Raw genomic sequence first — 23,089 nt, 5'->3', positions numbered from 1 at the left:
GTCTTTTGTTTCCTTAGGTAGGTTTACTCCTAGGTATTTTATTCTTTTGGATGCGATGGTAAACGGGATTGCTTCCCTAATTTCATTTTCTGCTCTTTCATTGTTAGTATATAGAAATGCCGTTGATTTCTGTGTATTAATTTTGTATCCTGCGACTTTGCCAGATTTGTGGATGAGCTCTAACAGTTTTCTGGTAGAGTCTTTAGGATTCTCGGGGTATAGTATCATGTCATCTGCAAGTAGGGATAGTTTTACATCTTCCTTTCCAATTTGGATTCCTTTTATCTCTTTTACTTCTCTGATCTCTGTGGCTAGGACTTCCAAAACTATGTTGAAGAGTAGTGGCGAGAGCAGACATCCTTGTCTTGTTCCTGATCTCAGCGGGAATTCTTTCAGCTTTTCACCATTGAGAATGATGTTTGCTGTGGGTTTGTCGTATAAGGCCTTTATCATGTTGAGGTAGGTTCCCGTTATGCCCACTTTCTGAAGGGTTTTTATCAGAAATGGGTGTTGGATTTTGTCAAAGGCTTTTTATGTGTCTATTGAGAGGATCATATGGTTTTTAGTCTTCAGTTTGTTAATGTGGTGTATCACACTGATGGATTTGTGGATATTGAAGAACCCTTGCATCCCTGGGATAAATCCCACTTGATCATGATGTACAACCCTTTCAATGTTTTGTTGGATTCGGTTTGCTAGTATTTTGTTGAGGATTTTTGCATCTATGTTCATCAGTGAAATTGGCCTGTAGTTTTCTTTTTTTTTTTTTTGTGGTGTCTTTGTCTGGTTTTGGTGTCAGGGTAATGGTGGCCTCATAGAATGAGTTTGGGAGTATCCCTTTCTCTGCAGTTTTTTGATAATAGTTTCAGAAGGAGAGGTGTTAGCTCTTCACTAAATGTTTGATAGGATTCGCCTGTGAAGCCCTCTGGTCCTGGACTTTTGTTTGTTGGAAGTTTTGTAAGCACAGTTTCAATTTCAGTTCTTGTGATGGGTCCATTCGTCTTTTCTATTTCATCTTGGTTTAGTCTTGGAAGATTGTACTTTTCTAAGAATTTGTCCATTTCTTCTAGGTTTTCCATTTTATTGGCGTATAGTTGCATATAGTAATCTCTTATGAATCCTTTGTATTTCTGTGATGATTGTTGTTACTTCTCCTTTTTCATTTCTAATTTTATTGATTTGAGTCCCCTCTCTTTTTTGCTTGGTAAGTCTGGCTTAGGGGTTTATCAATTTTGTGGATCTTTTCAAAGAACCAGCTTTTTGTTTCATTGCTCTTTTCTGTGGTTTTCTTTGTTTCTATTTCATTGATTTCTGCTCTGATCTTTATGATTTCTTTCCTTCTACTAACTTTCGGCCTTGTCTGTTCTCTCTTGAGCTGCTTTAGATGTAGAGTTAGCTTGTTTATTTGAGCTTTTTCTTGTTTCCTGAGGTGGGCTTGTATTGCCATGAACTTTCCTCTTAGAACGGCTTTTGCTGCATCCCATAGGTTTTGGAGTGTCGTATCTTTGTTGTCATTTGCTCTAGGTCTTTTTTAATTTCCTCTTTGATTTCTTCAGTGATCTGTTGGTTGTTTAGTCTCCACGTGTTTATGTTTTTTGCATATTTTTTCTTGTTGTTGATTGCCAGTCGTATATAGCGTTGTGGTTGGAAAAGATGCTTGATATGATTTCAATTTTCTTAAAGTTACCGAGGTTGGATTTGTAGCCCAGGATGTGATCAATCTTAGAGAATGTTCCATGTGCACTTGAGAAGAATGTGTATTCTGTTGCTTTTGGATGAAATGCCCTATAAATATCTATTAAGTCCATCTGGTTTAATGCCTCATTCAGGGCCTGTGTTTCCTTAATGATTTCCTGTCTGGTTGATCTGTCCATTGCTGTGAGTGGGGTGTTAAAGTCCCCCACTATGATTGTGTTATTGTCGATTTGTCCTTTTAAGGTTGTTAGCAGTTGCCTTAAATATTGTGGTGAACCTGTGTTGGGTGCGTAGATATTTAAAATTGTTATATCATCTTCTTGGATTGATCCTTTGACCATTATGTAATGTCCTTCTTTGTCCCTTAAAATATTCTTCATTTTAAAGTCTATTTTGTCTGATAGGAGTATTGCTAACTCCAGCTTTCTTTTGATAGCCGTTTGCTTGAAATATCTTCTTCCATCCTCTCACTTTCAATTTGTATGTGTCCCTAGAAGTGAAGTGGGTCTCTTGAAGACAGCATATATATGGATCTTGGTTTTGCATCCATTCAGCCAGTCTGTGTCTTTTGGTTGGGGCATGTGGTCCATTAACATTTAAGGTAATTATTGATATGTATGTTCTTATTGCCATTTTGTTAATTGCTTTGGGTTTGTTTTTTGCTGCTCTTTTTTCTTTCCCTCTTCTCTTGTTCTTTTCTGCCTATAGAAGTTCCTTTAGTATTTGTTGTAAGGCTGGTTTGGTGTTGCTGAATTCTCTCAGCTTTTGTTTATCTGTGAAGGTTTTGATCTCCTTCAAATCTGAATGAGAGCCTTGCTGGGTAGAGTAATCTTGGTTTGAGGTTTTTTCCTTTCATCATGTTAAGTATATCATGCCACTCCCTTCTGGCCTGCAGAGTTTCTGTTGAAAGATCTGCCGATAACCTTATTGGGGTTCCCTTGTATTTGTTTCTTTTCCCTAGCTGCTTTCAAGATTTTCTCTTTGTCTTTAATTTTGGTCAGTTTGATTAGTATGTGTCTCGGGGTGTTCCTCCTTGGGTTTATTTTATATGGTTCTCGTTGTGCTTCCTGGATTTGAGTGAGCAGTTCCTTCCCCATGTTAAGGAAGTTTTCGGCTATTATCTCTTGGAATATTTCTTCTGTCTCCTCTCTCTCTTCTCCTTCTGGCACCCCTATAATACGGGTGTTGGTGCGTTTAACATTGTCCCAGAGTTCTCTGGGACTCTCTTTATTTGTTTTCAATCTTTTTTCTCTTTTCTGTTCTGCATCCGTAATTTCCACTAATCTGTCCCCCACCTCGCTTATTCGTTCTTCTGCGTCCTGTATTCTGCTGTTAGCTGCTTCTAGTGAATTTTGTATTTCAGTTATTGTATTTTGCATCTCTTCTTGTTTAAGTTTTATATCTTGTATCTCTTTGCTCAGTGTTTCCTGTAAGTTATCCATCTTTGCCTCCAGTTTATTTCCAATGTCTTGCATCATCTTCAGCACCAACAGTCTAAAGTCTTTTTCCTGGAGGCTGAGAATCTCCTGATCACTTAGCTGATTTTCTAGGGATTTTTCTTTCTCTCTCATCTGAGTTACAGTTCTCTGTCTTTTCATTTTTATAGGATTTTGGTGTAGTGACCTTCTTACAGATAATAGAGTTATAGCATTTCTTACTTCTAATCCCTCTGGTGGGTGGGGCATAGTCTCTCTGGATGGGATTAGAGGTAGTTGTGTGCCTGAAGGGTCTTTAGGCAGCCTGTTTACTGAGGGGCGGGGCTTTGATCCCACCTGGATTGTTGTTTGCCCTGCTTCTCAGCACGACTAACAGGGACGGGGCGGGGGGGGGGGCGGGGGGCAGATTTTCCCAAAATGGGCACCTCCAGAGAAAGGAACGCTGCAGAATATTCCTGAGAGCTTTGTCTTCAATGTCCTTCCCTCACAATAAGCCACGTTCACCCCTGTTTTCCTAGGATGTCCTCCAAGAACTGTGGTCAGGTTTTACCCGGATTCCCTTCGAGACTTTGCTTTGCCCTGGGACTCAGTGCACGTGAAAGTCTGTGTGTGCCTTTTAAGAATGGGGTCTCTGTTTCCCCCAGTCCCGTGGAGCTTCTGCACCCAAGCCCCACTGACCTTCAATGCCAGATGCTCCGGGGCTCTTTCTCCCCGTGCCAGATCCCCACACGTGGGATTTTCTTGTGGGGCTCAGTACTCCCACTAGTATAGGTGAGTCTCTGTGAACCAATTAGTTTCCAGTCTGTGGAGCTTCCCACCCAGGAGGTATGGGGTTGTTAATATCGTGAAATCACCCCTCCTACCTCTTGATGTGTCCTCCTCTTTTTCTTCTGGAGTAGGGTATCTTTTTTACGGTGTCCGGTCCATTTGGGTGAAGAATGCTAGTCTTTAGTTGTGAATTTTGCTGTTTTTAGGAGAGAAGTTGAGCTCCAGTCCTTCTATTCTACCATCTTAATACTGTCCTGGTAAAGTCTCTTTACTGTATTTACTGTCCAGGTCTGTATTAAGAAAATATGTCTTGTAATAATGGGATAAACAGATAGACGGTAGATAAGATCAAGTGGATTTTTCTTAGCTTTTTATTCGTGCTTTATAATAAGTGTTATAGTCTCCCACGTTTGACAATGATGGTTTATTTTCTCTTTATTCATGGAGTTTATTTCATCCAAAATGTGTATAAAATGTGTATATTGATGTATTTGTCTATAGTATGTACAGACATTAGTACACATACACAAGCTCATTTGTTGTGGCATTATTTGTAGTAATAAAATATCTAAAACAATAAATGTTCATCAACAGGTTAATGGTTAAATGTTAATGTGTATCTATATAGTGGATTATTGCAGCTTTCAGAAGCATCAAAACAGTCTCTAGGTCTTGCTGTGGATTAAGTATGTAGTATATTGATAATGAAAATAGAATGGTGCAGAACTCTGTATACCTATCAGAATAGAAAAGATACATGGAAATATATATGTGTTTTATCAGAATTTTAAAAATTCTGATAAAATACACATATGATTTGCCAATTTATTTTGTGTGTGTGTGTGTCCAGGTTCAGTGGTGTTAAATACATTCGTATGTTACGCAGTTTTTATCACCATCTATCTCTATAACTCTCTTGATCTTTTAAAACTGAAACCGTATTCCCATTAAACCTTCATTCCTCCTTACCCCCAGACCCTGGCAATCTCCATCCTAGTTTCTGTCTCTGATGATTTTAACTAAGTACGTAATGTAAGTGCAATCATAGTATTTGTCTTTTGGCAACTGGCTTATTTCACCTAACACAGTGTCCTCAGAGTCCATTCACATTGTGGCATATGTCAGAATTTGCTTCCTTTTTAAGGCTAAATACTATGCCATTGTGTGTGTGTGTACATGCCACATTTGCTCATCCATTCATCCACCAATGGGCACTTGGGTTACTATTAAGTTTTAGTTTTTGTGAACAGTACAGCTACAGATAAGGGTGTACAGATATCCTTGATAACCTGCTTTCAGTTCTTTTGGGTACATATATAGATGTGTTATTGATATATAGTTAATTTGGTTTTTAATTTTTTGAGGAACTGCCATGCTGTTTTCCACAATAGCAGTACCATTTTTCATTTGCATCCATAGTCCAATTTCTCCACATCATTGTGTAGACTTTTTTTTGATAGTAGCTGTCCTAATAGATGTGAGGTAGCTTCTCATTATAATTTTTGACTTGCATGTCTCCTGATTATTAGTGATGTTGATCATCTTTTCACTTGCTGCTTGGTCATTTACTTATCTTTTTTGAAGAAATGTCTGTTGAAGTCATTTGCCCATTTTTTGAATTAGGTTGTTTTATTGAGTTTTAGGAGTTCTTTATTTATTCTGGATATTAATTTCTTATCTGTTATGATTTACAAATATTTTCTCATTCTTTGTGTTATGTTTTTATTCTTTTCCCATTGAATGGTCTTGGTACCCTTGTCAAAAGTTATTTAACCATATATGTGACAGTTTATGTCTGGCTGTCTATTCTCTTCCAGTGGTCTATATATTTGCCTTTATGCCAGCACCACACTGTTTTAATTACTCTAGTTTTGTAGTAAGTTTTAGGATCAGGAAGTGTGAGTGTTCCAACACTCTTTTTTTGTGTTATTTTTTGGAGGGAGTGGTTGTTTGTTTTGTTTGCTTGTTTGCTGTTCTCAGGGTATGCAGAAGTTCCCAGGCTTGGGTCTGAACCCACACCACCTCAGCGACCCTTGCTGCTGCAGTGACAACATTGGATTAAGAATTAAAAACCAATGGGAACTGCATCCAGCATTGTTCTTTTTTTCAAGATTATTTTGGCTTTCAAGGTCCTTTGAGATACCCTATGAATTATAGAATGGGTTTTAACTATATGTTCTTTAATTTCTTTCATGTGTACTTTTAAAAAAATGTTCCAATGTCTTTGGAAGAACATATAAGGAATGAATAATTTTGGTTGAAAGAACCAGTATTCTTTAGTAAGTAAGGCATGAGGGCAAGGGTGGGCAAGTTTTCATTGTATAACTTTTATCACCTTTTGAATTTTGAGCCATGTAAATGTGTTGCCTATTCAATAAAGAAAAATAACATAACATTTTCCCCCTTCCCCTTTTCTCTCTCTCCCTCTCTCTCTCCCTCTCTCTCTCTCTCTCCTCTCTCTCTCTCTCTCTCTCTCTCACACACACACACACACACACAAACACACACATTCATGCACACATCTGCCACAGGTAAGATACCTCTTTCTCCAAAGAGTGAGCGCAGGAACAAGACTTGTTAGGATCTGTACTAGTCTAGTTAAATGGAATGAATGCATGAAATAATGATATTTTCAGGCAATTTTAAGTTGGTCAGTATGGCAGGATAGTAGCTTGTCAATAGGGATCTGATGTGACAGATGACTGAACAGGTAGTAATTGAGAGCCTTACTTGCCAGGCTGAGGAGTTTGGTGGTTATGAGAGTATTGAAGATCAGAGAGCATCCAATAAACAAGGATGCAGTGATGGGATTAAGTTTGTAACATAAAGATTACTATGGTTATACTATTAGAATAGAAAGGCATAGTCTAACAAATATGATGTAAGCCATATCTGTAGTTAATATTTTCTAGTAAGTTTCAACATGTAGATAAAATTAACTTTAATAATATAATTTATTTAACCTAATATACCTAAAATATTATCATCTCATCATGTAATCAGTATATTAGTGAGATATTTTATATGCTTTTTCATATTAAATCTTCACAGTCTTGTGGATATTCAACACATTGTTCACCTAAATTTTGAGCAGCCATGTTTCAAATGTTCTGTTAGCTATGTGAGGGTAGAGGCTCTAATGTAGGATAGTGCATGTATGGAAAATCAGTGTGTCTTTTTGTTGAAAAGTGCATAATCGTTTGTCATTCAGGAATTGCAGATTAAGACTACAGGGAGTTATTGCTATACAACTGTAGAATGGCTGAAATCTAAAAACCTGATAGTAAGATTTTCCTGTCAAGAATGTGAAGCGGTAGGTGCTCTCATTCATTGCTAGTCAGAATGCAAAATGGTATCACCACTTTGGAAAACATTGTACAAAACTAAACATAATTTTTTTTTGTATCATCTAGTAATTGTCCTCCTATGCCTTTACACAACTATTTGTTTTTTCCATACAAAACCCTGTATATGAATGCCAAAGGCACTTCATTCCTAACTGCCAAAAGTAGTGGCCAAGATACTCATCATTAGGTAAATTGATGACAAAATATGGTACATCAGTGAAATGGAATATTGTTTAGAGATAAATAGAAATGAGCTATTATTCAACCACTAAAAGACATGAATCAATCTTAAATGTGTAAAAGTGAAAGACGCCAGTAGGAAAAGCCTATATCCTCTGTGATTTCAATTATATAACTTTTTTGAAAGATGAATTTTCATAGTGGTGATTTTTTAAAAGAAAATTGGTGACTGCCAAGGGGGAAGTAGGAGGTTTGAATGGGTGTGAGAGACAGGTATTTTTTAAGGTAGTACAACTATTCTCTGTGATACCATGATTGTGCATGCATGACACTGTGTATTTGTCCAAACCCACTGAACTTTTCAGGAAAAGAGTAAGTTTTTAATTTAATGTAATTTTTTGGCCATGGCATTCATTGGCTTGATACGGGATCTCAGTTCCCAGACGAGGGATTGAATCCCAGACCAGGCTGGGATCCTAACTATTAGATCACCAGGGAACTCCCCCCAAAAGAGTGAACTTCATAAATGAAGATTTTTTTAATAGTCATTTAGAAAGTTAAGGGAATACCAGGATGGCATGTTGAGTGTAACAAAGTAATCTAACTCTTTTGCAATGAAGGAGATTTCCTGATTTCAGTAACTTCCGAAATAAGTCTATAAGACTTCAGTCAAAGAAATTGGACACAGTGGATGTAAGAACTACAGTCTGGTTCATAAAGTTGTCTTACATGGGGTATGACTTAAAATAGTGTTCTGTATGTTTATTGATGAGAGCCGTATTTCTCATTGTTGGACTGGGAGTTTATATAGATGAGCCAAGGAGAAGAGATATCCATGTGGTAATGGATTAGAGTTGGAGGTACCAGTTTCAACTTATATTTAGCTTAATATAGATAATAAATCATTGTGTATAGCAGTATTTATAGTTATGTGTACATATATGAAACTTATATTTCTTTGTTTTGTCTGCTTAAGGGCCTATAATCAACAGCACTCAGTATTAAGGAATACTCATCCATATTGAATGAATGAAAATAGACAAATCTTCCATACTGAAGAATTTCAAATAGTATGTGTAAATACTCTACCTTTAAGGAGGTGGAATATAGTTCCCCACCCCTTAAATGTGGGATTCACATGGTGACTTTCTTGCAAAAGGCGCATTATGGAAAAGGAAGGAAAAATAACTTTACAGAAGAGAGCCCTGACAATTTACCACCTCAGCCAACTGTTAACAGTCAATATTGGGTGATAAATCATGTTGGTGGTGGAGTTCCCATCGTGGCGCAGTGGTTAACGAATCCGACTAGGAACCATGAGGTTGCAGGTTTGGTCCCTGGCCTTGCTCAGTGAGTTAAGGATCTGGCGTTGCCATGAGCTGTGGTGTAGGTTTCAGACGTGACTTGGATCCCACGTTGCTGTGGCTCTGGCATAGGCCGGTGGCTGCAGCTCTGATTCGACCCCTAGCCTGGGAACCGGAACCTCCGTATGCTATGGGAGTGGCCCTAGAAAAGGCATAAAGACCAAAAAAAAAAAAAAAAAATCATGTTGTTAGTATGTCCCCTTGACTTGAGGTGATAAAAATGACCCTTTATCTCATATCTTCCTCCCCAAACCTGTAATCCCAGTTTAGCTGTGAGAAAAATGTTAGACAAACTATAGTTGAGGTACATTGTATACAATATCTGAAATACCTATACAATACAACATACCTGTAAAATACAAAATACTATGCAAAATTCCTCGAAATTGTCAAGGTCACCAAAAACCAGGAAAGTGTCAAAACTGTTGAAGCAATAAGGAGCTTAGGGAGACATGTGAATATGATGTGGTATCCTTGATGGGCTCCTATAAAGAAAAAGTCAGAAGAAAAAAAGTAAGAAAATCTGAATGAAGTGTGCACATTTATTAATGTATCAATATTGGTTCATTAGCTACAACAAATACAAATAGTAAGATGTCAGTAATAGGGGTAATTAGGTATATGTGGGAATTCCTTGTGGTGTCTTCACAAATTTTTGTAAATCTAACACTATTCTAAAAATAATTTATTTAAAAACAAGCAGTAAGTTTATTATGTATTAACCCCCACACAAAAATTATTGTCAGGCTGTTAAACTGTGAAGAAGAGTGGAAGAATACAGGAATAGAGAATGAAAGGAGCAGGTCCTGTGAGCAGGGAGAGAAGCCCCTGCATGCTATGCTTTGTAGTGTTCCTCCAGGGCCCTCTAGTTATAAAGCCTACCACTGCAGCAGAAACAAAAGAGAAATGTTTACAAAGTCCAACTCCAGCATGGAAAATGTATACTTGGAGAGGAGAAGCAATAAATTATAACTGAAACAGGCTGTTAATGAGAGTGAAGTAAACCACTCAAGAGAGACTATAAAGATTGAGAAGATGTTCAGGAGATACCTAAGGTAACATCAATAGGTAAAGGATATTGGGAGGGAAAAGACATCTGAAATGCAAGGAAGAAATAACATGGCTTGTTCAGAGAATTTTTTTTAAAATGTCTATTACATTTCACCATTAATTTTCTTGGTAAGTTTGGTGAAGCAGCAAGCCTGGTGAGTTTATATATGAATGAAATTTATGGCAATAATAACAGTGGCTGCAAGCAGTTCTGACCTGAATCTAAAGGTGAGATATAGATAATGTAATAACTATGTTGACTTTTTAAAAAAAATTTGGAGCTTGGGATGGGTTGTTAATTGTAAAATGTGGAGTCTGTCAAGGCAGGAATATTTTTTTTGTTTATTGCCACATATCTAGTACCTAGAATGGTTCCAAATGTGCTCAGTATCTATTTGTTGCATGACTGGATTAGAGATCTTCGAGAACTTAAATTGAGGGAGAAGTTGAACATGCAGCTTTTCCAAATAATGTTTTATTGAGCAAAACTGAGGAAATCGAGTATTGAGGAAAATAGGAAGAAGAAGATGTCGAGAAGAGGGCATGGTCAGGGACATGGTTAAAATGTTCTCATTGGCATTATTGTACAAAATACTAAATTTTTGAACTTTATTTTATGCTGTATATAATTTTACTTGTACTTTGCTGTTTGTACTTTGTTTTTATTACTGAAAACATTGTAAAGCTTCCTTTGGGATTATCTTATATAATCAGTACTAACTGCCTTTTACAGGATCAAATGTAATTTGAGATCATATGCTGTATACCTCCATTTAATTTAACTTTTCTTCATCTTTGTACTTAGTCTACAAATAAGAAACCTCGAAAATCTCCAGGAGAGAAGAGTAGAATTGAAGCTGGAGTTAGAGGAACAGGCCGTGGAAGAGCTAATGGGCACCCTCAACAGAATGGTGAAGGGGAGCCTGTCACATTATTTGAAGTGGTGAAACTGGGGAAAAGTGCAATGCAGGTAAATTTTAAGTATTTTTATCTTATTAAAACAGTATGGTCAATAATATGTGGAACCTGTTAGTGTATATTTGATATTTTATATACTCTTATTGTGTAATCAAGTTTATTAACTTAAATGTTTTTCTTAATAATAAGATGAAGATTACAAATTTAGATTGAATTGTGCTGAGTTAAGGTAACTTGCATATAATAGGAGCTGCCTAGGAGAATTTTTATTGCCTTAATAACATATATTTTTTTAGAATTTTGACTTAATATAAGTAAAATATGTGTATTGAAGAATAATTCGAAGAAAAGTGATATGAAATATTCCTAAGTAGTGAAGTAGGAATAACCACAGTTAATATCATATGGTTATTTGTGTGTATGCGTGTGATCTTTTATAACTTTCTTACTCTCTTTTTTCTCTCCTCGTTCACTCAACAAATATTGAATATTCTATAAGAGTACACCTTATCAGTTTCTTTACTAATGAATTATAAGAATAAACCATACTTATTTTACTTTTCCTTTAGTGTGTCTTCCCATTTTTTCACTGTTATACAACTTACTCATTATTCGTCTTTACTTTTCTGCATGTATTTATTTTAAAGTACTGAAGGTGAAATTATTTGCTGAAAGAGTATTTCTTAACTCTGGTTTATAAATATCATTTTACTCTCCAGAGTCTTGTACTACTTTATCTTTCACCAGGTACATAGCTCGCAGTTGGATATTTTATATTTAAGGGTTATTTGACAACATAGATGAAAATGATAATTCATTATTTTAATTTGCATTTTTTGATTACTAATGATTAATAATATATTAAATCTTTATTTGATATTTGCTCATTTTTGATACCTCATTTGCTTTTTTTTTTTTTTTTTTTTTTTTTTTGGTCTTTTTTCTGGTGCCGCACCTACAGCATATGGAGGTTCCCAGGCTAGGGGTCCAATCGGAGCTGTAGCCACTGGCCTATGCCAGAGCCACAGAAGTGCCAGATCCGAGCCGCATCTGCAACCTACACCACAGCTCACTGCAACGCCGGATCCTTAACCCACTGAGTGAGGCCAGGGATCGAACCTGCAACCTCATGGTTCCTAGTTGGATTCGTTAACCATTGAGCCACAATGGGAACTCCCTGATACCTCATTTTCAATTTCAGTTTACAATTAAGGTAATTTATGAAACATTTATTTTTAGAACTTAAAGCAGGCAACTTTATGTTAGTATGTTTTCTATGCTACAGATGTGGCCCTAAAGAGAAAAACAAACAAACAAAAACCTCACTTTTAGGAAATCATGGGCTGAAGGAAGGGAAAGGACAGACACAGTCCTTATAACTAGGACCTGAATTAAAATGCTTACTTACTTGGTTGGTGCCTGGGTCTGTATAAATCTCCAGTATCATCTTAGAGCAAGAGGTGTTTTGTTTTGTTTTGTTTTGTTTTATGATCTAGGTCTGCAGTGGAATAAGGTAATCACCAAAATATTGGATGGGGAGAGATGAGTAATAAAAGAAAGAAATTTATTTAAGATTATGGAGAGATGAAAGAAGAAATTCTGTATCTAATACCAAAAAGGAAATAAACTTAGTTGATTGGTTTTACTGAGGATAAAAAGCTACGTTAGATGCCATCAAAGGGAGAGTTCAGGAATTGGCATACATTAGGCATTTGTTAGAAGGTAGCCCAGAGAAATAAAAAAGTAAATATGAAAGGACAGTTGAGTGACCTTGGTGGGTTGAAAGGGCTCCAAAATATACAGAGGAAGAATTTTGAGGGAACAGACATAGTTGTTGTTTTTTTGTTTTTGGGGGGGGAGTTTGAGATTTTTATTTTTTATTTATTTTTTATTACTCAGTGGATTTTATTACATTTATAATTGTACAACAATCATCACAACCAAATTTTAGGGCATTTCCATCCCAAACCCTCAGTGCATCCTTCCACCCCCAACCTGTCTCATTTGGAAACTGTAAGTTTTTCAAAGTCTGTTAGTCAGCATCTGTACTGCAGAGAAGTTCATTGTGTCCTTTTTTTTAGATTCCACATGTAAGTGATAACATTTGATGTTGGTGTCTCATTGTCTGACTGACTTCACTTCGCATAATTCTAGGTCTATCCATGTTGCTGCAAATACCGGTATTTCTTTCCTTTTAATGTTTGAGTAATATTCCATTCTGTATATATACCACATCTTCTTTATCCACTCCTCTGTCGATGGAGATTTAGGTTGTTTCCCTGTCTTGGCTATTGCATATAGTGCTGCAATGTACATTGGCGTACATGTATCTTTTCAAGTCGTGGTTTTCTCTGGATAGATGCCCAGCAGTGGGATTGCTGGATCAAATGGTAATTCTATTTTTAGTTTTCTGAGGAATCTCCATACTGTTTTCCAGAGTGGTTGCACCAATTTACAATCCCACCAACGGTGTAATATGGAACAGACATAGTTTTTGAAGAGGTAGTTTTAGGAGAAATTTCCTCAGATCTGGAGTTTTTTTGGAGTAAGATAAGTGAAATTCGTTACACAGCTAAAAATAGTACAGGCGTTCCTTGTTTTTGTTTTTTCCCTGCACTTCTCAGATACTGCATTTTTTACAAATAAAAGGTTGGTGGCAACTCTTCATCAATGATGCAAGTCTATCAGCACTTTTTCCAACAGCATTATTTTTTAATTAAGGTATGTATAGTGCTTTTTTTTAGACATGATGTTGCACACTTGATAGACTGTAGTATATTGTAAATATAACTTTTATTCACACTGGAAAACTAAAAATTTCACGACTTTTTTATTGTGATATTTTCGTCATTGTAGTAGTCTGAAACCAAACCCGCAGTATTTCCATACCTATGCCTATATACTATAACTGTTGAATGTTGAGGATTAAAAGGTCTTAAAATAGTTCATTAAGGAATGCCTGACCCTTTTCTCTGACTACAGTGCAACTAAGTTTGAAATATACAAAATAAATTCCTCTCTACATTGCATTATACTCACAGGTCTGGAAAGGCACTCTTAAATAATTCATATGGGAAAGAGAAAATATATAGAATTGAAATGTGAATGTTAATGAAGGTAATGTTTGAAAAATTCAGGCCACTTGAAGCACTACTTGGATAAATCTATTAACATTAGCAAAAATATGAGAAAGAAAAATAGAAAACCTAAAGTGATTAGGAAGAAAGGAATAATAAAAGTAGAAATGGAAATTGAATAGAAAAAGAAATGGAAACTGTCAGTTAACTCAAAAATGTTGGCAATTTGAGTTCAGTAACTTAGATCTTTTATCTTAGGAATGCAAGGATGGCTTAATGGAAGAAAATCCTTTAATATTAGATAGCAAATAGTCGTGTTATGGTGAAAAATAGATGTAGAATGTTTAGAAAAATTGTTTGATAAAATATAGCTCATAATTCACATTAAACATTAACTTCACGAATTAACAAACAAGAGGGAAGTTCCTTAGCATGGTAAAGTTTATCACACAAAAACCTTTTCACTTACACAGCCTAATAACCCTTTTAACAGGGAAATTTAGATGTATTTCCAGGAACAAACAGTAGAGTATTGACTACTCCTCAATACTCATTATAAAATAAAAGAGAAAAGGGAAAATATGGAATTATCTTTTTCTGCCTGCCTGCCTGCCTTTCTTCCCTCCCTCCCTTCTTCCTCCCTCCCTTCCTTTTCCAGATACTTTGAAGAAAGACGACTCAATAACTAGATGTAATTTTTATGTGTTTTCATAAATGAGGCAGTACATAAATTTTTACTGCTACTTTGTTGTAATAAAAAATATAGGAGTTCCCATTATGGCACAGTGGAAACGAATCTGACTAGGAACCTTGAGATTGTGGGTTCAGTCCCTGGCCTCAATCAGTGGGTTAAGGCTCTGGCGTTGCCATGAGCTGTGGTGTAGGTCACAGACGTGGCTCGGATCTGGCATTTCTGCGGCTGTGGCGTAGGTCGGCAGCTGTAGTTCCGATTAGATCCCTAGCCTGGGAACCTCCATATGCTGCTGTGCGGCCTTTATTTCACAGAAATAAAGACTATGAACAGGATGATCAGTAAATAAAATGTGATATATTCGAACACTTAAATTTTCTATAGCAGTTAAAATGAGTAAACTAAAGCTCTAGGTACCATTGTGGATAAATTTCAGAAATGCATTTTAACGGATAAAACAAACTACAGAATGATATATAATATATTGTCTTACTTGTATAAACATACTCCCTAAGTATCTAACATCGTATTTATGATATTGGTTACTTACTGAGAGGATAGGAGAAAGAATGGTATGAGATAGGTGTATGTATATGGGGCACTACATTACTGAAAAAGAAGCAGAAGGAAACACATATGGCTGTAAAGTATTAAATTTTGTTGAAGCTGGATATTCTATACTTTGTTGTCTTATTTTATTATTTGAAATAAAAATGGATAGGTGTCTCTGAAACACTTCCATAAGTACGGCTTATGTTATCAATATATTTGGAAAATGACTATATCTCTTCCACTTTGGAGATATATAAAATGTGAAATATGATTTGTATTAAAGAGTTTAATTTTCTCTGTTTATCCAGCATCCTATAAGCCCTTGTTGATTCCTCTGTTAATGACCATTCTGTCCTGTTAGTCTTTTCTCTTTTTCAGAATTGTAAACAATCATATTTACTAGCTTAATCATATTACTAACTTGTTATGCATCTGCTATAATCAGAAGTGGTGGTAGATAATTCTTAAATGTATGGAAATAACACTTGCTTTATTTGTGATTATGGTAGTGAAATATATATATAAAAGATTATGTATACAACATGTTTATGAATCATCTTTAGGGAAAATAACCTTTATGTACATACTTACATGTATCTATAAATTGTGTATAATTGTTTGAATATGAAATATGGTACTTTCTACTAGCTTTATTTTCAAAGAGGGGACCTAACTTCTTTTAATGCTTCTGCCCAAAATACCTTATTTATACCTTTGGTAAGAATTGAAATACAGAAAACATCATGTATTAAGATATATTGAGGTATAAATGAGATTTTTAAGGATTTCTTCTTTTGTTCACCTCAGTAAATTTCAATTGACTGTGCTTGTGCAATTTCTTATTCTGTATATTAACTTTAATCATGTATAAAGCAGAACCCTTTACAAAATTTTTTTTCATAATTTGTTTCCAAACTACTGAAGAAAATGTTAAATTGATGTAATTCCTTTTATTTCCTAGGCTTTGGTTCTAAGCCTTTGAGATTTGTTTCCCTGTTGTGAGGACCTTTGATCTAGTGCAGGATTTCTTTCTTTCTTTCTTTCTTTCTTTCTTTCTTTTTTTTTTTTTAATCTTTTTAGGGCCACACCCATGGCATATAGAGGTTCCCAGGCTAGGGGTCAAATCAGAGCTGTAGCTGCTGGCCTACACCACAGCCACAGCAATGCAGGATCCAAGCTGCATCTGGGACCTTTATCACAGCTCATGGCAACACCAGATCCCCGACCCACTGAGCTAGGCCAGAATCGAATCCGCGCCCTCATGGTTCGTTAACCACTGAGCCACGACGGGAACTCGTGGTACAGGATTTCTTAACCAGGAGTCAATGCTAGAATTTTTTATTTTTTTAGTCACTGTATTTTATTTTATTTCTTAGGCCACAACCATGGCATATGGAAGTTCCTGGGCCATTGGTTGAATCTGAGCCAGAACCATGACCTCTGTCACAGCTGCCAGGCCAGGGATCAAACTGGAACCTCCACAGAGACAAGCTGGATCATTAACCCACTGTGCCACAGCAGAAACTCCTAGAATTTTTGATAAGCGTGAACATAGATGAGGAGAATGTAAAAAATTTGGAATGGATTTTAAAGAAGTAAGTACAGAGAGAAAACTGATTTGGGATATTTAAAAGGATTGTTAGTGACATTGAACATTAAATTTGTGGGAGTACTGCTTCATATAATTTTTTAATTTTCCTCTTGCATCTCTGTAAGCAAATATTGGAAAGGTGAATTTACTGTTAACTAGAAGGAATAAAATGTAAGTTGCGATTTGTGCCGGAACTTCGTTTCAGTAGTTGTGGTCCTTTGAGGATTCTGAATTGCTTAAAACAAGACAGGCTAATCTGACATCCACGTGTTTATAGATGTTGTGCTGTGTGCAGAAACATTGGGCTAGGATATGAATGTTTGCTAACTGGCTACAGAAGTTCTAGACTATGAACACACATCTTCAAGAAACTTAAGAACTCCATATCCTCTATTAAAACTCCAACTTTCACTCATCACTCAGAGATTCTTGCCTTCGTATGTTTCTAGCTTCTCCTTGTGAACTCTGTTACCTTGTGACATTAAACTTGATTGTGCCTAGGTCTTTTCTTCCTGTCTGTTTTATATAGGTCTGATAAGTAGTAACCTATGTTTTTATAAGGTTCTATATTTTAAATAAGAGCGATCAACAGGACTGGACATTATTATTCTGGATGATATGATAGGAAATCATTTTTCCTGTAATATCCATAACCTAACTTTGTTTATGAAATACCAGTATTTCATAATTTAGGTATTGTGATTTCAGAAGACATTGGAGACAAACATTCAATACTCTGAACGAGTTGTTGCCAACTTTATGACAACTTGTGAATTAACAGCAAGCCAGGTATATTTTCACTGCAGTTATCTAGCTTAATAATCTATGTCATCAAATCCACCCATATATCTTAGATTTGTCTGCTGTGATATCACTTCCTGGTCATTCAGAGCCATCCATTTTACACCTTTTCCCCACACTACATACAATAGCAGATTATTCTTCAGTTATGTTAAATGGTGGCAAGATAATTCCTTAAAAGATGTTATTTTTAAAATACTTTCAGAAACTATTTTGTTTTTAAAATGTTTGGCATTTAGTCTTTTCATAAATTTCATAAGGAGTTGATCAATCCCAGAGTAAAATGGAAGAGAAAAAAAAATAACTAGGGCAATTTTAATTCTACTTTTCTGTTACTTAGCCAGAAATTCTAGAATAATCTTCTATTAGTGATTGAAGCTGGCTCAACACAAAACAGTTGAAAGTACTGGCAAGAGATTGAAATGATGTATTATAGGATTTAGGACAGACTTTTCTAGCATAATTATTAAAAGCACCTTCTTTCATCCTATACATTTTCTGGTTTGTAAGTTAAATTGCAGTGACACCCCAAGAATAGATGAAATAAACTCAGATGTAGAAATTAGAGGACCAAAGCACTTGGTGGGGCTGGAAAGGCACAGTGTAGGTATAAAATGTTATGTGCTGAATGGACAGAGATCATATCAGGTAGTACGGAAATTTCAAAGATGGAGTGGTTCCTAGATTCTAGGATGTAAGTAAAGAGTTTGAAATAAAAATACTGATTTTTTTTTTTTTTTTCCAGACCAGCAGAAGTAAAAGTTGTGGATCTTAAAATACTGGATCCATCTTTATTGACATTTTTTTTCTTTTTATGGGCCACACCTGTGGCATGTAGAAGTTTTTGGGCTAGGAGTCAGAAGTTTAGCTGCCAGCCTACCCCACAGCCAAGACAACACCAGATCAGAGCTGCTTCTGCAACATACGTTGCAGCTTGCGGCAGTGTGGGATCTTTAACCCACTGAGCGAGGCCAAGGATCGAACATGCATCTTCACAGACACCGTGTCAGGTTCTTAATGCATCAAGCCAGAATGGGAACTCCCATTGACATTTTTGGAATGGCTCAGGATGGCTTGATTGGGATAGAGAGGAAGACTATAAACCAAGAAACAAAGGTTCAGTGGCTGAAGGTGGAGGGGTAACTCTTGAGGCTAATTAATGTATCAGAAAGGAGGAGTGGTGGCAGGAAGGTAAGACACCTGGCAAGACTGATGAGTTTTGAATACTGATAGAAACATGGGTGCTTGGATATGACAGTAGCTAGGAAACAGCAATTATCATAAAGCATAAAAAAGAAAGTACTGTAATATTCTGAGGCCATAGGGAGAAGAGCCAAGTTTCATATTGGGCCAAGGCAATAGAAGGAGATTTTGTGAATTGGTTGAATAAACATTTCATATTGAATTTCATAGTGATCTGCTGGTTCCAGATGTTTTAAGAGGAAATAATTAGGAAGGAAAATCAGTAGGAAAGTGAAATAAGAGGAGGAAACCAAGAACTGTGTAGTATTTTACATCAGGGAAAAAAGGGAGGTAATTTTGTATTTTTAATGGTTGTAGATGATGTAGATTACATAGTCATTTTAAGAGATTTATTGGCTTCAGGATTCAGAATAAACTTGGTTTAAAATTGTTTGAAAATTCATTGCATGCTCTCTCAGTATTTTTAGCTTTATGACCTCAAATCGATCCCTATTTTTCAGTAGTGGGGAAAGTACTGTAATATTAGAAGACTAAGAAAGTTATCATTATTTAACTGGGATGGTCTTGGGAAAGTCACTAGATATCTTCCATCTGTATTTTCCTTTTCAGTAATTGATATCCTGCCCATTAGGCTTCTTGTGAGAATCAAATGAGGCAGGTATGTATCAGTGTATTGTGATATAAAGTATTTCAGTTATGCTTGGTTTATACCTTTAAAGCTTACTTTTCAGGGGCTTAATGTGGTTTTGATTCTGTATTTGCAGATATTGTGTGGAATTCTAGAATATATGACTTTAAATTTTAGGTTAAGGCTGGAGAAAGTTATAAGGTAAAAGATTCTGAGAGTTCATATTATGAGCAAAGAAAAACTATGCCAAACATATGTAATGTCCCTTACTGCAAATTAATCAACTTCTTTTAAAATGTGTATTAGAGGGTTAACTTGAGAAAGTGCTGCTTAGAAGTAAGATGCTGAGGTTAATAAAAATAACTCATTTGGATATTCTTAGTTGATTTCTTTTGATACTGTTATCTTTTATAGTAAGGGAGTGTTATGACTATACAAAGAAGCATAGTAGTTCAAAATACTTCCGTAGATTTTTTGACACTAATTGTGCAAAAGAGAAAAATAAAGACATGTAATGAATACCTCCTTCTCCTGTTTTTGTTGTTTCAGTTTTTACTATTCAATTGTTGGCAACTCTGATCTCTCAAACTATATTTTTAGATTTGCTGGTTCATGAAATACAAACATCTTGAATCACTAATTTATAGAATCTAACTAACATCGTTAGAAATATCAGACAACATTTTCTCTTCACTTTTCCACTATCAACTCCTCCTGATGGCTTACTGAAAAATAGGTGATCAAAGTTTACTATTATTTGAAAAGCATCTGATCAGTGTGTGGCAAACTCCATTAGCACTTTTTAAAGTATGCATAGGCTCTTCCAATCAAGCTAATAAGTGCACGAACTTCTCTCATACCAGATACTAGCTATGCACTTACCATATGTTTGTGTCCTTCTCTCTGCCTCCTCCCTGCCAACCCCACCCCCCCCCAAAAAAAAAAAACCAAAACCCTAAGATTAAATAGTTTCAGGTTTGGAAATTATGGCAAGCAGTTTTTGTATCCACTATACTATCTTCCATAGTAAAATGCGTATATTCAGCATTTAGTAAGTAGTTAACAGATCACTTCATACCAATCAGAATAGCTATCTTCAAAAGGTCTACAAATAACAAATGTTGGAGAGGATGTGGAGAAAAGGGAACCCTTGTATACTGTTGTTGGGAATGTAAATTGGTGCAGCCACTGTGCTACTCACTGTGAGAAATAGTATGGAGTTCCTCAAAAAACTAAAAAAGCTACCACATGATCTAGCAAATCCAATCCCAGGTATGTACCTGGAAAAAATGAAAACACTGATTTGAAGAGATACATGTCCTCCATTGTTCATAGCAGCACTATTTACAATAGCCAGGATTTGGAAGCAACCCAAATGCCTATCAATAGACAAATGGATAAAGATGTGATATATATACACAGTAGAATATTACTCAGCCACAAAAAAGAATGAAATCCTGCCATTTCCAGCAACTTGGATGCTCCTGGAAAATATTATGCTTAATGAAATGAGTTAGATATAGAAAAACAGTATTGTATGATATCACTTGTATGTAGAATCTAAAAAATAATACTGGTGAGTGTATATGCAAAACAGAGACAAACTCACAGATATAAAAAACAAACCTAGTGTTTACTGAAGAGAGGAGGGCCAAGGTAAGATTATGTGATTAAGAGGTACAAACTATGTATAAAACAGATGAGCAAGGATATATTGTATAGCACAGGAAATTATAGCTATTATCTTATAATAATTGTTAATGGAGAATAATATGTAAAAATACTGAAGCACTGTGACAGTATACCTGAAACTAAATAAGTCTATATACAAAACAGAAACAGACTCACAGAAGTAGAAAATAAACTTATGGTTACCGAAGGGGAGAGGGCGTGGAGGAGGGCCAAATTAGGAATATGGGACTAACACATACAAACTATTATACATAAAATAGATAAGCAATAGGGATTTCCCGTAGAGCACAGGGAATTATATCCAGTATCTTATAATAATCTAAAATGGAATATAGGAGTTCCTGTCATGGCACAGTGGAAACAAGTCCTACTAGGAACCATGAGGTTGCAGGTTCAATCCCTAGCCTTGCTCAGTGGGTGAAGGATCCGGCGTTGCCATGAGATGCGGTGTAGGTTGCAGACATGGCACGTATCCCGAGTTGCTGTGGCTGTGGCACAGGCTGGCAGCTGTAGCTCCGATTGGACTCCTAGCCTGGGAACCTCCATATGCTGCAGGTGCGACCCTAAAAAGCTAAATAAATAAAATAAATCTGAAAAAGAAAAGCTGAATCATTGTTATCGTATACCAGAAATTAATACAATATTGTAAATGAGCTGTACTTCAATTAAAACATTTTTTTAAAGGTGACATTTTGAAACGCAGGATTTTATGAGTTTTTTTTTAATTAGAAGTAAGTCAGGAGTTTTTGTTGTGGCTCAGCAGGTTACAATCCCGACTATTATACATGAAGATGTGGGTTCCATCCATAGCTTCGCTCACTGGGTTAAAGATCCACTGTTGCTACAAGCTGCTGCATAGGTCAAAGATGAGGCTTGAATCTGGTGGTGTGGTAGATGTGGTGTGGATTGGCAGCTGCAGCTCCAACAACCCCTAGCCTAAGAACTTTCATTTGCCTTGGGTGCAACCCTAAAAAAAAAAAAAAAAAAAAAATTTCTGAAATATTTATCATTCATTTATATTTCCTTTAAAAAGTCTTTAAAATTTGGAGTTCCCATTGTGGCCTCTGTTATTGGGTTAGGGATCTGGCATTGCCTGAGCTATGATATAGGTTGCAAAGGCACCTGGCATCCCACGTTGCTGTGGCTGTGGCATAGGCCAGCAGCTGTAGCTCCAGTTCAACGCCTAGCCTGGGAACTTCGATATGCACAAATGTGACCCTAAAAAAAAAAAAGAAAAGAAAAAATATTTAAAATTCATTTACGTATATAATGCAATACCAATCATAATCTAAGGGATTAGTTTTGAAATTCCTGAAGTGATTGAGAACACTTAGGTGGACAAGAAAATTCTGAAAATGAGGAGTAGCAAGGGATTCATTCTACATATTAGATTATATCATAAAGCTACAGAAATATTAATGTGATTGGCTCAGCAACTATCAAATATATCAGTTGAGCACAAACAGACCTAAATATATATAATAATTTGTTAAAATATGTTCCCTGCCCCTTTCTTTCCCTTCATAGTTGTCACTTTTTAGCAACCTTAGAAACAGCAGACCTTCATTACCTCCTGTTACACACCAAAAACTAAATGTAATAAGGAATTAAATCTAAACAATGATGTCATAAAATAATGAGAAAAAATAATATGAAAAACTACTGGATTTGAGAATTATAAAAGTGTAAGAGCAAACTTAAAGCAAATGTTTTCCTCATTTAAATGCCTTCAGTATTTAGTCTTAACTGTTTAGTGCTTCTAATCTTAAATGCCTATTTCATGTTACTGTTGCTGCTTCCGTGTTCCTGTTTTTGTTTTTTCTCCTAGTATTTCTTGATTCATATCTCTTTTTTTTAATAAACCAAATTTCATTTTAAATTACATAATATCTGAACACGACTTTTTTTTTTTTTGAACACGACTTTTTAGAAAAATCACATAGTGCAGTGTCCAAAATAGCAATCAGTCATGTCTTTCCCTGACCACTTCTAGTTCTGCTCCTTAAGAGTAGTGTTTTCATCTCTTTTAGCTTTTTCTTCTGGTATTTTCTACATAATTATTTACTGTTATTTGACAATATTGTGCTAATTGGATA

The 23,089-nt window shown here is 35.8% G+C and overlaps 1 protein-coding gene across 3 annotated transcripts in view; it reads left to right on the top strand.

The window, feature by feature from the left end:
- The window catches only part of STAG1 (stromal antigen 1), a 541,662-nt gene that overhangs the window by 270,769 nt on the left and 247,804 nt on the right, over positions 1-23,089 (top strand). For all 3 annotated transcript variants that reach the window (XM_021071121.1, XM_021071122.1, XM_021071123.1), the window contains one exon: positions 10,646-10,810. In XM_021071121.1, the coding sequence (XP_020926780.1) occupies positions 10,646-10,810 (165 nt within the window). The remainder of the gene's footprint in view (positions 1-10,645; positions 10,811-23,089) is intronic.

The sequence above is a fragment of the Sus scrofa genome, chromosome 13 (assembly GCF_000003025.6).
Source record: "Sus scrofa isolate TJ Tabasco breed Duroc chromosome 13, Sscrofa11.1, whole genome shotgun sequence".
Lineage (NCBI taxonomy): Eukaryota > Metazoa > Chordata > Mammalia > Artiodactyla > Suidae > Sus > Sus scrofa.
The sequence above is the reverse complement of the archived record's forward strand: the minus strand, read 5'-3'. Positions and strand labels throughout refer to the sequence as shown.